The sequence below is a fragment of the Epinephelus fuscoguttatus genome, linkage group LG12 (assembly GCF_011397635.1).
Source record: "Epinephelus fuscoguttatus linkage group LG12, E.fuscoguttatus.final_Chr_v1".
Lineage (NCBI taxonomy): Eukaryota > Metazoa > Chordata > Actinopteri > Perciformes > Serranidae > Epinephelus > Epinephelus fuscoguttatus.
Window position 1 is genome coordinate 28535864 of NC_064763.1, and position 16485 is coordinate 28552348.

A 16485-nucleotide genomic window follows, 5' to 3' on the forward strand; every position below is an offset into this window, starting at 1 on the left:
GGGCAGGGGACAGGGCTGTCCACGGAGTGTCCTCATAGATGTCGTTGATTTAACTCTCTATGCTCTAGACAAAGATTAGCTTTGGGCTGCTCTCTGCTTCTCTCGTGCTCTTTGCATTGTCGTCATGGCAACGACCCAAGTCGTCTTCAGGCGCCCATCAGGTAGCTACAGTGCACATACAGCAGACTGCACATGCAATATTAGCCTATATTTACTATATTAACTCTCAAATATCAGTCCCTGTTATTATGCTTGAGTACTATATGACGGATAAGATTGAAATACTACTTCTACTACTATTAGAAGTATTAGTACTGTGGTACACAAACAAAGTGGGAATTCCTACTCTTGCCATCACCTGTTGTTTCTGAGATGAAGACTGAGCAATATACATCAACCTTTAAAGCAAGGATGTCAAACTCATTTTGGTTCATGGGCCACATACAGCCCGATTTGATCTCGAGTGGACCAGACCCGTAAAACCACTACATAATAACATATGAATAACAACCCTTTCAAATGTTTCCCTCCCTTTTAGTGTGAAGAAGTACATTCTGAAAATATCCATTCACAAAACAGATGATGAACAGCCTGAGATGTCTGAAGAAAAACAAGTGCAGTTTCCACTGTACGTCTCAGTGTGTCCACATTCAGCCACTTCACTAATCACTGCCATAACGTCCATTTTCCCATACATTTCCACTTCTGTGTAATAATGCTGGTATCAGAACACACCAATCTACAGTGGAAGCTATTGAGGAATCAGGTGAAGTTATCCCCTGCCTTACAAACCTTTTACAAATCTAAAGTTTTGGCAGTGCCTTAGTAAGAGGGTTCCCCCAATATTGTTTTAAGACGATACAGATTATTTTGTACTGAAGCTGCCGACTGACATTTTTTATATAATGTTTAATATCTTTAAATATGACTACATTAAGGATTCATTGTGTTCAGAGAGCTGTATTCTGGTCAGGGTGGAAAAGCCTCTTAAGTGGCACTTAATATGTAGCCTAGTAGAATAGTCACTTTTTAACAACCTGCTCCTGAAACCTGACACATTTTGGACTTCACTAGTGCACCAATATTAGGTGTGCAGGTCATCCAGTGGGCTAGATTGGTCCCCGGTTTTGGCCCACAGGCTGTATGTTTGACACCCCTGCTTTAAAGTTTTCCGGATCACAAAGCTTAGGAGTAATATTGAAATTTAGTGGTGTGATTCCTCTCAAAATTTATAAATAATAATGAATTTATATGAGTAACATTTCCAGGTATCTCTACATCATTAAATAATTCCTGTTTGCCCCCTTCATGGATGGTTCCAAGCTCAGAGTAACTTTATTTTACAGGTTACTGTTAAACTCCAAGGGCTTAGCCACACAACTACTTGCTTTAAGTCGTATTTTACAAAAGTATGAAGAAAATGAAAACTGAAAAAGTTCTTCATGTATGCCTTCTCATGTCTCAAGTAGAAGGCCTGACTGTATCTTCTTGCAGTACAAAATGACTCCAGTAGATGGAGGTATACTTACACTTTTGGTTCCATGTCTGGGTGTCTGGTTTAGTGTCTAGAAAGCATGGTCCACCAGGCAAGTCAAACTGTATGTGCAGCTGTATTCTTCTCTCTCCTTCTAGGAATCCATATAAGGTGTGAACAGAGGAGAGCACACCTGTATGGGCCTATGGGATGGAATTTGATGCAGAAATATTACACACTACTGGAAGGGTTGAACAACCACCTCTCTGACAGACTACAAAAACAACATTGGTGGTTGTTATTGCAGAGCTGTTCTATTGGTTTTAATTATACTGTTGGGTGTCACTGTCATTTTTATGACACTATGCACAGTAAAACAGATAATCATGTTATGTTAGATTAACCTGTGCAACAGCTAAATACAGGAAGAAAAATATGTCTGAAACTGTTGCCCCTCCCTGCAGGTGCTCTCCTCTGAGTGACAAACACCATAATAATTAGGCCAGTGAACACCTCAATGAGCGATAAGGAAGATGCGCCTTTGTCTGCCGTGGAACTTTACGCTGGCAGAACTCCAAGTTCAGCAACAATCAGTAACACAAGGAAAACATAGTATTACATTGTGCATCTCACATAAAACTTAAAGTTTCTTACATTTATTTATGATAATTTATTGACACAATATGCACAGCTCTATGCCGGTGTGATTGTAGGGCTGCGTGGTGCACAGCACATGGTATCAAGATGTGGATCCTTTACGCAAAGCTCTACCCAAATAAACCTAACACTACAATTAAGACGCAGACGTCCAGCAATCATGTTGCAGGATTTTTTTTTTAAATAAATATTGATAGTGACAGTGTTGCTGTCTCTCTCTTCCGGCTACAAATGTACTCTTTGTTCATAGCCGTGTACAGTCAGAGCGCACCATGCGAAACGGTGGGCAGCGGTACCGGGTGGAGTTGTACCCCTTGTTCTCACATGTGCTCCGCCCGCCTGCGCTGATTGGATTGAATATTACCCCTGTCTTTTTTTTTTCCCACCCTCTCACTAAGAAACGCCCACACATATGACCGGTAAAGTCAGTTCAAACTGAAAACACGCTGCCTGCACGCAGACTATTCAGGAGACGTTCATGTGTGGAGCAGGGACGCTGATTAAGAGCCTACCTCTGAATGAGCCACAGATTTTTTTAAACCCTCACAAGTATTAAGCCAGGTTGCGTCAGTTAATAACTTTCCATGATTGAGTCTGACATATTTTTCTTCGACTGTGTCATTTCAGTGTAAGCCGATACACTAATCAAGACTTGTCTCGGAACCTGCTGAGTGCGCTCACTGGATGCTTTGAGCGAGCAGGTGGCGCAAGCTGCGGTTCCCTTAATTTGTTATTAGGGGCAAGACGCAGGCAGACCGGAGTTAACGCACCTTACCGGACGTTAAGCATTTAATACCCGCCTTGAAGGTGGGTGAGGGGACGAGCTGCGTAATTTTTCTCCCTTGTTTAAAAGGGGACATTTGACAAGGGAGCTGTGATGCCAGTTGCAGACAGCGACATGGTAGTAGACAACAGCCACGGGTTATATGAGGGTAAAACCCCAAGTAGTGCCGGGAATGACAACATCCTCCCGGCTTCATGCAGTCCTGCAGCGGACATCCTCAAGAACTTTTACCACACCAAGCGGGTCGGGAACTATTTGATTGGGAGGAAGCTGGGAGAAGGATCGTTCGCCAAAGTTAGAGAAGGTCTCCATGCCTTGACTGGAGAGAAGGTAAGACTGCGTGAGAGTGGAAAAGCAACAGGATTTTTGGGTTAAACTGTGTGCAATATATTTAGTATCCCTTGGCTTTATTTAAATACATTGTTTGATCCTTTCACATGGTTAAATTAGAATTTAAAATTTCAATTAATTTAGTTTTACGCATGCGTAATTTTTGCGTAAAAAGAACTTTTGATGGAAAAAAAACTTTTTTTGTCTTTTGGAAAACTTGTCATGACCGTTATATCCTATGTTTTAACATTTAAGATCGTGAGTGGCATGCAGCATGGTGATCTGGTTTAAAATTTCATTTCAGAAGACAGTGTCAGCTGTCACTTGGCACATGCCTGCACCAAGAAAAACGCCTCACTTGTTTATAATGACAGTCCAGCTATACATTATGATTATTGCAACATGCCTATCCAATAAGTTCTCAGCTTCCTCAGAGAAAGTGATCAGCCCTGTTTGCAATGCGAAGCTTTGTTAATGAGCTCATGCGGCACCACCAGCTGTTAGACTCAGCAGGGCTTGTTTTCTAGCCAAGCTCCACTGACAATATTTACTTTTTGTGTGTGTGTGAGGGAGAGACAGAGCTGCTTTTTTCCCTAACATGTGTTGGATAGTTGTGCGCTCTGTGGCTTTTTCCTGAACCTCTCCTTTGTCTGCTGGTGGTGGTGATCTCACCGCTGTGGGCGCGCAAGCCTGTGATAGGGACAGAGAGGCAAATTGGCCGGCCTATGAGAAAGCAGAGCTGCTACTTGCATATGAAATCATGTCGTTGATAAATGGGCTTCAGCCTCATTATGATTCCGCCAGCGCAGGGCTTTGATATGGGCCACCATTGGCCACTGGTTGCCTTTGTCTCTCCAGGCTGTTTTGAGGGGCAGCCAGTGTATTTGCATATTGGAAAACAAGAACCCCCCTTTTCCTTATGTGTCCTTACATGTAGACCCATGCCTTGTTTGTGTATATGTACAACAAAATATGTGAAACCCATATTTAGCATATTAATGCATATTAAATATTACCTCATCCTGTATCTGTGTGTCCCCCTCCCTCCCATTCTGTTGCTGTGAGGAGCAAAGAAAGCGCTCCTCTCCTCTTCCCTTCTCTCTCTTTGTTGAGGATGATGCAAACGCTGGCAATCACACAACCAAGCACAGCACATGCTCTCCCTCTCCTTACACTCCCTCACTCATTCAGGGTCCAACAGGCGCTGGGAGGGAGCAGAGGGCAGTGAGTTTATACAAGTAAAAGGGTAGTCAGGGGGGAAAGGATATACAGTACAGGAGGACTCCCACATCCTTTTTTTTTAGCATCACTAGAAAGTCAGTGGATGCAGGGATGAGGGTGTGTGTGTGTGTGTGTACAGGCAGGGGGTCTGAAAGTGAGGAGAGGTGAGAGATGGTGCTGTCATGGTCAGGGGGCTAGGGAGGTCATATATGTGTTTTTGATGTCTGTAACCCACTTTCCCCTCCATACTTCCCCCCACCTCCCCCCTTTTCTGTCTGAGGGGTGCCTGATAAACAACTGAATCCCCCAGAAGCCCCCTGGCTGGGCACACCCCTCCTCCTCTATACCCACCCCACCCAACCCCCCCCCCCCCCTCTCCACATATAGACCAGCCTACTGTAAATACAGTCCCCCATCCCCCTGCACATACATACCCTACACCCCCTCTCTTATCCACACTGCCTGGCGTAAACATGGACCATCTATTACTGTATTGTGACAGCTCCACACACACTCACACACACACACATTCAGCCAGGTTTAATTAGCAGCTGTAAAAAGGTTTTTCAGAGGTGAATCAATTATCAGAGATGAAAGGACGAAAGTAAAAGAGAAAGACAAGCTGAAGGACAGAAGAAAGAGAAGACGCACACACAACCACTTTGGCCCTCACCATTTCATTAAATGGATATGGTGATTAGTTTCACCGGTCATGCCTTTCCATGTCTGTGGGCTCTCCTTGAGATGATTTGCTGTGCATGGTAGCCATGCTCTTGAACCCAGTCTAGACGGGATACAAGGAGACACGGGCAAAGGATGAAATAAAGTAGATGGGTGCGTTATTGAATGTAATTAGCTACGAGGGGGAGTGTTTGTCGTAAAAGACATGTTCTGTGGCTTTTATGAGGACACTGCTGGTTTCTTCTTCAGTGAGACACAAGGGCAGAGAAACACACAGAGAAGATGCTAGGATGAGTTATTAAAGAAAAAAACTCCTCAGTCTGTTAATTCTACACCAAAATTGAGCCCTATTTCAGCCTCTGCTTTCTACATTTGTTGCCTCTCCTCACATGAGCTGCAACTTAACTCTGTGGCAAATGGGGGAATATCAGCTGTCCATTTGGCTTTGGCGCCTTCCCAACAGATAGGGTAACATTTGCTTTTCACCCAGTTTATGATGGTTCAGTAACCCCTCCAACACACACACATGCCTCCCCCTCCTGCAGCCTCAGGGCCCTATAGTGCCTGGGTTGCCCCACATAGGGAGCAGCTGTGAGGGAGAGGTCAGTGTCGAGTTATACCCTGCAATGGAGACTGAGAAGCTTGTCACCTGTTACACTACAACTCTCCAAAACCCTCTCTCCAAGACACAGCAGCGCACTAGTGCTTAGTTCATCACCTCTTATCTTTTTCTCCCTCCTGTCTGAATTTCTCCAGGTGGCGGTGAAGGTGATCGACAAGCGGAAGGCCAAGAAGGACTCGTATGTGACCAAGAACCTGCGGAGGGAGGGCCACATCCAGCAGATGATCCGCCACCCCAACATCACGCAGCTGCTGGACATCCTGGAGACAGAGAACAGCTACTACCTGGTGATGGAGCTGTGTCCAGGGGGGAACCTCATGAACCGCATCTACGACAAGAAACGCCTAGACGAGCGGGAGACTCAGAAGTACATCAGGCAGTTGGTGCTGGCCGTCGAGCATCTGCACAGGGCGGGTGTGGTGCACAGGTAAAAATAAATAAATAAATATTGCACACAAATGCAGGGAGGGAAAGGGAAAAAAAGAAGCGAGAACATATTGTTCTACAGCGTTAAAGCAGAATTTGAATATATGCTTAAATAAATATTGACAGTTTGCCATCCATAGCTCAGAGAGCTTTGTGCTGTTTATGGGTTAAAGCGACTTGAAGATCTCTGAGTCAGACATGATCCTCTTTCTCCAAGTGTGGGTTAAGTCCGTATTGTGCACATTACTGTTAATCCACAAATAACCATATTTGCCACGCTTTAAGAGGTTCCCAAGAGAGTGGCTGCAAATTTCTTTAAAGTGATATACGATTTTAAAAAAAGGTTTATACAACAGCTGAATTTCAGTGCATCCTATAAATACTGTTACATCGTATAATAAAAATGTGTGATTTGATTTAGGGATAAAAAAAAAAAACAAGTGCATCTAAATCAAATTTCAGATATAAAGTTCACATCTTCCCGGGAAAATTCAATTCTTTGTCGCTCAGAGCCTGGGAACTAAATTCCTATCATGGTGAGATGGCCTATGTAGATAACTGTATAACAGGATTTCTAGGACTGAGGAGGATCTGGACGCACACAATAGACCCTGAAAATCAGCCAGCGTGACCCACATTGGGGGGGTGGGGGGGCTGACCTCTCCTGCTTGTGCATTGTATGATGATTCGTGGCTTAGATAAGCAATCTAATGTAAACAATCACTCTTTGTCTTACAGGGATCTCAAGATAGAAAACCTCCTGTTGGATGAGCAGGACAACATAAAGCTCATAGGTAACGTAAGCGCTCTTACATTTATAAACTTTCTCACAGCAGAGGACAAGAATAATGTTCAAGCAGTTAATAAAAGGAGGCCTTTGATGGCAGTTACTTTACAGTAATGAAAAGATTTTTCTCAGTTGGAGTGGGACATGCAGAGTGTCACAGTGTCCCACATGTGGCGAGGAGCTAAGAGCAATTAAATATCTTGTTAAAACCTTTACAAGCTCTCACCATAGTGCTAATCTGTTTCTGTTTGTGTGTGTAACGCTGTGATGGGGGCGACTTGTTTAATGAGTGAGCTGAAAAGACAGTAATAAACCCAGAGACAACACTTAGCCCCTACCTCTTCCGTCCCTCAGATTTTGGCCTCAGTAACTGCGCAGGCATCTTGGGATACTCAGACCCTTTCAGCACCCAGTGTGGAAGTCCGGCTTATGCCGCTCCAGAGCTGCTCTCCAGGAAGAAGTACGGGCCGAAGGTGGATGTCTGGTCCATGTAAGTGTATTCTCTTTATTTAAAATGTTGCAAATTATTAGCTTATTTTAATATATTTGTTTATTTCACAAGTGCACCCTGTGCTGAATTGTGTGTTTTTGATATTCCAGTGGTGTGAACATGTATGCGATGTTGACCGGGACTCTGCCGTTCACTGTGGAGCCCTTCAGTCTCCGAGCCCTGCACCAGAAGATGGTGGACAAGGAGATGAACCCTCTACCTCCCTCGCTCTCCACAGGTGAATACTGATCGCACGAAGGCCCGGCTGTGTGATAAATCACAGATGACAAGGTGTTCCTCTACGGCAAAGAAAAGACGAATCCATAAATCCGTCTTCAGTTAGGCGCACTTCCATGCCCACTCAGACACTCACAATTCACTGTAATCACCCCTCAGGATAAAACTGATATGAGTGTGGAGTCTAAATATATACTGCATTTAAACAAGATAATTCCAGGTTATGATTGCATGTGAGAAAAAGAATGTTGAAATTCCGGCAAAGAAAGGCCGATGGAAGTTATTCACCTGTGAGATTCTCAGTGTATGCCCAATTGTACAACAAAGGAAACATGCCGGCAGAGTGCAAGCAAGCAAGTGCATTAACCCAACTGCTATTGTGTTTGTTCAGAATTAGCCATAGGTTTTATCTAACCTTACTGTTACATTGCTAGCACTGCGTAGAAAAGATTAATGGAGCAATAAAAATAATGGTACCTGCCTCAGAGTACTTGTTTATTACTGAGAGTGTTGTGTGAAGCATCATGGGGAAATAATTTTCACGGGAACACAGGCGTGTGTGCATATGCTTCTCTGGAAGTGGCGTTACTCATACCACAGTCGCTACACCTGTCACAACAGCGTCACTCTAATACCAGTATGCAGTGGCTTAACCTAGTTATGTAAGTAACTATTAACCGAGCTAATGACATAAATGTGTCATCCCATCAGTCTTATGCAATGACAGAAATGCAACCGGATGAGAGGATAAAGGCCAAGTTTGTTGTCAGTGGCTAAGTGCACTGTGGCAAAGGGATTGCGAAACTTGTACCTCTGCTTCAGCTTAGTCATCGGAAACAGTTCAGGGGTGTGCTTGGGAAGTAGAGAAATTAGGCAATAATAATGTTTATTCCCATAGTTGTCAACTGCAAAAGCAAGTGACATTTCTTAAGAAAAACACGTAATGTAAAAACATGTTTCAGTTTTGGAAAACGTTCATCGTTATGCAGCGAGTTGAGTGTTAGTGGCAGCTTATGAATATTTATTCTCCCTCTCTGTGTCTCAGCTGCCATCTGTCTTCTGAAGAAGCTTCTTGAGCCAGATCCCAACAAACGTCCCAATATCCATCAGGTGATGGCTGATTCCTGGCTACAGCTGGCCAACAAGAACACAGGGGCACCGTACCTTAACAGGTAGACTCACACACATATTTTGCAGCAATATGTCATCTGTTTTAGTTTATTATTGGCTGTTTGTTTCGGATCTTTTTTATTACAGAAATATTTTCACATTCAATATAAAGACAAAGCAGTAATGTTGTTGCTCTGTGTTTAGGATCCACATTGAGGAAATAAACCACACAGTGTTGCTGCATATGACGGAGAAAATGAGCTACAAGCACAGCGAGGTGCTGAGCGCTGTCCTCACTAACCGCGCCTGCCACACTCTGGCTGTCTACTTCCTCCTCAACAAGAAAATGAAGAGACTCTCTAAAGAGTACAGGGTAAGGAGATCCTCGCTGTCACACCTGTTCCGTGTCTAAGCTAAAATTCCAAAGAATTTCGCATTGACATCTTTATTTAGTTTCTTCGCGTGAAGAGTGTTACAGGGGAGTAATAATTATGGGGCTACGTAACAACAGGTTTGTCAAATGCTTTGGGTTTATGTAATGTCCGACCTGCCCCTTTTCCTTTAGGAGATGCAGTTCCAAGAAAAAAAGAAAGGTGAAAAGCAGAAGAGCGAATACTTTCAGACACAGTGGAGGAAGCACGTCGACAAGCTCACCATCCCACCCAAGCAGACCCCTGTCTACCTTGCTGTTGCCAAGGGACCCAGCAAGGAGAAGAAACACAGAACAGGTGAGGGATCGGTGCAGTGCAAAACCACTTGGGCAGATTTGTAAAAAAAAAAAAAAAAAAAAAAAGATAACGAGAATATTTGTTTTTAAAGTATGATTTTATTTATTCTTTTTTATTTTATTTACCTTTATTCATACAGGGTAGGTTGACTGAGCATGCATGTTCTTCACACATACGTAGTTACCCAGTCATCTGTCCGTCCATCCACTCCTTCCATCCATCCATCCATTGTTTGTCTGTCCATCCGTTCAACTACCCACCCATCCATCCATCCATCTGAGAGGAAACATCTGGGACAAGTTGTCAGTCAATCGTAGGGCGATCACACCAACACTTTTTGCATAAAATTTACCTGTTAGCAGTCAGATGAAATGACCAAGAAACTATAGCACAGAAGTAAATGTATTATTTGGAATTAAACACAGAAGCATTATGTGATTCAATTCCTTCACACTGGGTCTGGGATTTTTAACAAAGTAGTGATAGGTGGTTGCAACTCCATGGAGTCTGTGAGATCACATTCCTTTAAGAGGAAGCTTACACATGACAGACAAGGACCTGGGGCAAAGCTTGGCCTAAGTTCCTTTCACTCTCCTCATTTGCCTTTAAGTATTATATAGAAAGCCTATAGGGTGTTCCAGATCCAGCATGTCAGGATGGGCTGGTCTCTGTTACAGAATGTTCTTGTACCTTTACACTAGCTTGTTAAATGCTGTCAGATACTTATGTCTGTGAGAGGTACAGAACAGCCTCACTGACATGACATATAGACTCAGGGCAGTCAGCCAAGAGTATTCAGAGAAGCTGCAGTTCTTTCATACAGCGAGTTAAGCAAACACTAATATTACTTGATGTTACAGTATTTCAAGAATTTAACAATGCTTCTCATTTCCTCCTCAGGTCTATTGCGTGCCATAACTGGTGGCCATCGTAACTCACCCCTGGCACCACCTGGCACCGTCGCCTCTTCCTCCATGGAATACCTGGAGATCCAGCCTCTCTTTTCCAACACCCCGCAGCAACGGAGACGCTTGGCCACTCTCCCGCAAGTCAACACGAGTCCAGAACACAACATACCTGCCCCACCGGCACCGTCACCGATTGGCATGCATTCCTTCGGCTCCCTCTCCAAAGCCGAGCAAATTGAAGACACCCCTGCCTCACCCTGGTACAAGCTGACCAACGGGACTCTTTCCCCGCCCCGCCACGTCTCTGCCTTCCAGCCCGACTCCTCTTACTTGAAGAAGGCCACAATCCCCAGTCCTCCCGTCCTCATTGTCAACCCGCAGCCCAAGAAAAGCATCTCGTCAGATTGGGGCGGCTCTTCTGACACTAGCGGTAGCCCCCCGAGCACTGTAGGTAGCCCCCCAGGCAGCTCTGCTTTTAGCCCTCCGAAGTCCGCCTTCAGTCCCCTCAACCCCACCTCAGCATTCAGTCCTCCCTCCAACAGCGGCAGCAGCGATCCCGACAGCCCGACGCACCGCAGCAAGTTCCCCTCTATGGGAATAGGACAGATCCTAAAGAAGAAGGTCCAGCTGCAGCCGTTCTCCTTTCGGCCTGAACAGGTCGTGGAGGAAGTAGTGTCCCCACCTCCCTACCCCATGCAGACTCTCCTCTGCGCTTCAGGTGCACTCAAGACCCTCTGCTGAGGGGTACACGACAAAAAAAAATGAAAGAAAGACAGACTGAACTCAAGGCCCCTCTCAACATTTTCTGTAAGTTGGAGAGGTCTTCCAGAGCGGCCTTCTGAACTGTGAACTGTCCCTTTATTGAAACTGAGCCACTTTTCACGACATGACTTAAAAAGAAAAAAAAAAGAAAAAAAAGATTTGGGTGATAAAATATTGTCTCTCTTGTTACCGCTCTCATTATGTAATAAGAGGTGGTGACGCAGAGAGGATGAGATTTGAGCAATGACTAAACCTTGCCGTGGCCTAGATACGGAGTGGACATAGGACATCACGTAACAGACACACACACACATGCACACACATTAAACACTGTATTATAGACTGAGTTAAGAGATACTCTCTTATGTAATATTGCTGTAACTGGTTACTAATTGAGCCGCAGACTGATTCACACCAGCTAACAGACCCCAACTCTTACCCTAACCCTAACTACGTGTATAAATGTTTTGTCTCTGTGAAAACACTCTCGAAAGATACCCACTGACTTCCAGCCAGCTGGCACTGTATCCTCACTGCTGACTGGATGAAGAAGCTCACTGCACTATTCTTAAATACCAAAACCTGTAGTAACAACGGTGTTTACCATCTCTTACCTCACTGCATTATTCATACATTAATGTTTAGAACAGCAGTCGATTGTGACATGCTTGTGTGGATTTTGCCACAGTGTTGCAGTGTCTGAGCGTTAGTGCCATTAGAATCAACGCACCGAAATATAAGTAGGTACAAAGAGCAGAGTCACTTTTTATAGCGTTCTCATAAACTATCACTCAACACTGATAATAATTCACAGCTATAACTTTTTATATACAAGTGTTACATCACCTCTACAACCCACAGGGAAACTGTCAAAGTCTTAGTTACGACTTTCTCACTGCCTGTTCATAGTCGGTTTTGAAGAAAAAGAAAAAAAAAAAGTTAAAAAAAATACAGCATCAAAAGCCTTATGAAACTTATGAACCTCGCAGAAGGCTGAGGCTATGAAGGTGGGAGGATCACGTAACACCCATGAAAATAATTCACTTCCTTTTGTCTTAATGCTGTAGTTTGTGCAATAGTCTTAAGTGTTAAACCGCAATGACGAGTATTTGCCAAGAGCTCTTCTGAGAGTAATGTGAAAATTGTGCTTGTAAATAACAGTATGACTCCCGTGTTCCTGTCACTTAGGCTGTTCTGTGCGGCGGGATTGTAAAAATGTTTGACGTTTTTTCACGTCTTAAACACTTTATGAAACGATTTGACTAAAAACTTCCACAGGCACATGAGGCTCCTCACTGTTACGATACTGTAGAATCTCTTCCTGTCCAAATGAAAAAGTTGCATGCAATGTTTCACGAGTCGAACTGTACTGTCACCATTTGGAATTAACGTCTTTGTACCTTTTTTTCTGGTTGATACTGAGATTGATACTGACTGGAGGGAGGGAGGGGGGGGGTCTTTTGTAAGATTTTGTAATGGATGGTTTTGTTTGAGTGTCAAGAGATTTCTATGCTGTATAAAGTATTTTAAATATTTATACTGAATCCATTATGTGTCTGTCTGGTCTTTCAAATGCACCTGCTTACTGTCTGGCTTCATATGCGACATGTGCAGACATGCCAATGTACAGCTTTTAGATTAGCTGAAAAAATACAGCATTAATAAACTTAAATTACTATAATTAAGCAAGTAATTCCACAATAATCCACAGACTCCAACATTCTTGTTAATTTATGTATAATTTACATAGCCTGAGGCGTATACTTTATTCCTAAAGCTCTCAGCTGCGGGAGCACTTCATGAAATTTGGCCTCTCTGCCACGAAAGGGTCTACACTACTTTACAACTTCAATGTGCCACTTGTCTCACATACCATATACATTTCCCTCAGGACACCTGTGGTGAGTAAAAAAAGAAAAACACCCTTGGAACAGCTGAAGGATCCTTAGGACTCATACACACACACACACACTACAACCCCTCCCTCTTCACACACTCACATACTGTAGACACTAATCTACTCAGCTGTGGCCCCCCCATCATAAACCTCTTTGGGTGACACTGGCCTGACGAGACAAAGAAGGAGGATCACCAGAGCTCTGAGACAAACACAAACAGGGCCGTGCGATTAAAGCAGCGTGGCTAAGCTGATAAAAGCCACGGGGCAAGAGTGGCTCAAAAATGCATTAGAGCCGGAGCCTTTTGTTTATCAAAAACAGGCGGACGGTTAGTCAAAAACCCCTGGGCGGTCCGCGGAGACAAACCATGTTATACTATGGCTTAAGCACAGCGCTGAGCGAAAGGATACTGTTCACCACGGGGCATTTACAGGAAATACCTGTAGTGTTCAGTGCTGCTCTGGTGACACCTGTAGTCGGTGTGTACACACATACACACACAGACACACAAAATATTAACTACTGACAGAGTGGAGCTCAGAAAACCACCTCTTGTTATAAATCCCTCTACAGATGATTATTTTGTAAGAAACATATCCATATTAACAACATATCCAGGAGGCATAGTGACGGGGAATACAACATTTGGTAACTACTTCACAAGACTGCCATGGAGCAAGGGTGTTTTAGTTAACTCTAAAACACTAGCTAACATGAACACTACCTAAATTGACTGAAACAACTTAAGTTGTGAAAAAACATTTTAGTTAACTGTAATAAAATAAAATCTTTACTTTAAAGAGAAAGGAAAACTAACTGAAATTATATTGTATTTACAAACTAACAAAAATAAAATAAAAATATAGAGGAAATGTCTTTAGTTTAAGCCGTAAGGAGGCATTGGTGCATGTGTTTATTGAGACGGGGATGTCTATACGACTGTGAGCAAACTGTATCTGTATTGTTATATCTATTCTTAACTTTTTAAATCTTGCACCTGACAAATATAATAATAATTTAAAAAAAAATGAATGCTGAAATTAATTGAAAAAAAATAAATAAATAAAAAAAAAATAAAGAAAATAAAAACTGAAAGAAGCAAACCCACTCTGGAAACTAATTGAATCTAATCTAAATTTAAAATAAATAAATAAATAAATACAATAAAATTTTAAAACAAAATAAAAACAAAAACTAATAAGAAAATTTAAAATATCTTTACTCTTAGATTAAGCATAAAATTAATCAATAAATTTTTTTATAAACAGTTGTTTTAGTAATTTATTTTGCAAAAATGCAAAACGATAATTTCTCAGATATTTCAATATGAATGTAAAAAAAAGATTATGTCACTGTGCATTTCATATATTTGGGTATAAATTAAGAAGTTGAGAAGTCTCTCCGTGGGCATTCTCACCACTTTTGCACATGTCATACATTATAATTTGAATCATTTGAGTCACAAGTTGTTATTTGAAAATGTAACAGACAAATTAAAAAATAATCAAAATGTAAGAAAAAGTTAGTTGCAGTATTACGGTTCTGACTGCAGAGGCAAGAAGTTATAACTAACGACGTCTCAGGCATTATTCATGAAAGAAATCCATGCTGATGAGATGAAGACAAAAACACAATTTTCCTTGACACAGATTATTTGAACGTTAATCTGTGTATAAACAGGTCAGGTTACACTGACGAGTCTGTGATAAACAAACACCCCCCCTTCATCGTCCCAGCAGGGGTGGGAAATAAGTTGATATTTTTCATCATGATCATATTAGGGGGGATTTTAATGTTGTGAATCATGAACATTATGCTGCTTGAAACAGTACAAAGCAGTTAGTACATCAGATTTCTCCAGGAATTATTTCTGAAATATTTGGGGTGCCAGATGAACATGTATGATGGATATTTTCTGTGCCTAAAAAAAAAGGATTTTAATACTATATATAACAAATATAGGTCTTATGGTCATTATGATTGTCTTTTGCTTATATCCCCAAGCCATATATCTTGACAAACTTAAAACTGAGACTGAAACAACAAGAGAGCAGACATACGTAGGGATGAGATATATGGTTTTATCATAGATCACAATAAAAAACATGATTTGATCCTGATAAATTTCCAAAATGGGGATAAATGTGAATATCATGTTCCGCAGCACCCAAAGAGACGGCTGGGAAATCAACAATAAAAGAGACTCTGCAAGGACAGGCTGCATACGCACCGACCTCAAGCAACATGTCATTTCATTTGGTTGTAAAGACTGGCATCTTTAAGATTGATTGTTTTTCACTAAAAGATGTGCACTAAAAAGATGTGTGTCCTTTCTGTTTTGTAATAAAAATATTAGTTTCCTTATCAAATGTAAAGTGATTTCAATGTGCTTAGCGCCATTTTAAGAGTTTCAAGGATATTCCCTTTTTTCTCACTTATGTTTTTATTGAGTTTTAGCAGAGATATTAATAGAAGGGCACAACAACATCAACACAAAAATATAATACAATAAAATACACAAACCAAATAAAAAATGCAAAGTAACAATTATTGGTTATCTGGAAGTGTTTCAGTGTTTAAACATTTATTTAGCTGTTGTCATGTCCCACAAATTTTAAACTTAAATTTTAAACAAATTCTCTTCAACCCTTGACTTTAAAAAAAAATGTCTGGGATGATTTCCACTGTTTCTGTTTCAGAGCGTTTACATTAAGCCAATGTTTGTTAACAGCTTTTTTTACTTGCTGCGGGTAAGACTTAATCTAATAGATAGCTTGTCTCGCTCACAACACCTTTAAGTTCCTGAAATATATCACAGCGCAGGTGTTTAGGATTTTATATCCCAAAATATTTTTAGCAACTGTCTTAACATTTTCCCAGTATAGCCTGATCTTTGTACAGCTCCAGAAAGCAAGTGGTCAGCCTCCGTGCTCCCACACAGCCTCCAACGATGTTGCCGTGCACCAAGCTGCCTGCTTTGTATTTTGAGTGTTGTGGAACAGCAGGTGAGAGTCAGAATTTCCTCCATACTATTGAGCGTGTGGATGTACATTGCCTCTCACAGATTTGATGCCAGTCTTCCTGTTATTTGAATCTTAAACTATGCTTCCCAACGATGAATCCCCCCCTGCTTCCCCCAGAACTTGGCAGGAAGCAGAGACGGCACAAGATCCCTGCTATTGGTATGCATCCACAATCGTCCCATCACGTTATTTGAAGTTTCACTGCGACCTCTCTCTTTTGTGAAGTACTCTCTTAACTGAATTTATCTTATAAAAACTTCGTTCACAAGACTATACTTAACCTTTAACTCTTGGAAGCTCATAAATTCACCATTATCTGAAACTGTGCACATCACCGTTATGCTTTT

General features: G+C 42.0%; 1 protein-coding gene across 2 annotated transcripts; it reads left to right on the forward strand.

Moving 5' to 3' along the window:
• The first annotated feature begins 9 nt into the window (after window positions 1-9).
• On the forward strand, window positions 10-12646 carry hunk (hormonally up-regulated Neu-associated kinase). Of its 2 annotated transcripts, none has more exons than XM_049593127.1 (9): window positions 10-161; window positions 5904-6196; window positions 6934-6989; window positions 7337-7472; window positions 7583-7710; window positions 8755-8881; window positions 9024-9192; window positions 9385-9547; window positions 10448-12646. In XM_049593127.1, exons 2-9 carry the CDS (start codon window positions 5991-5993, stop codon window positions 11194-11196), a joined length of 1734 nt encoding a protein of 577 aa, XP_049449084.1. In that variant the 5' UTR covers window positions 10-161; window positions 5904-5990; the 3' UTR covers window positions 11197-12646. The 2 variants fall into 2 exon arrangements, with proteins under 2 accessions (XP_049449084.1, XP_049449082.1); XM_049593125.1 differs by lacking the exon at window positions 10-161 and adding an exon at window positions 2442-3245.
• Window positions 12647-16485: the final 3839 nt, after the last annotated feature.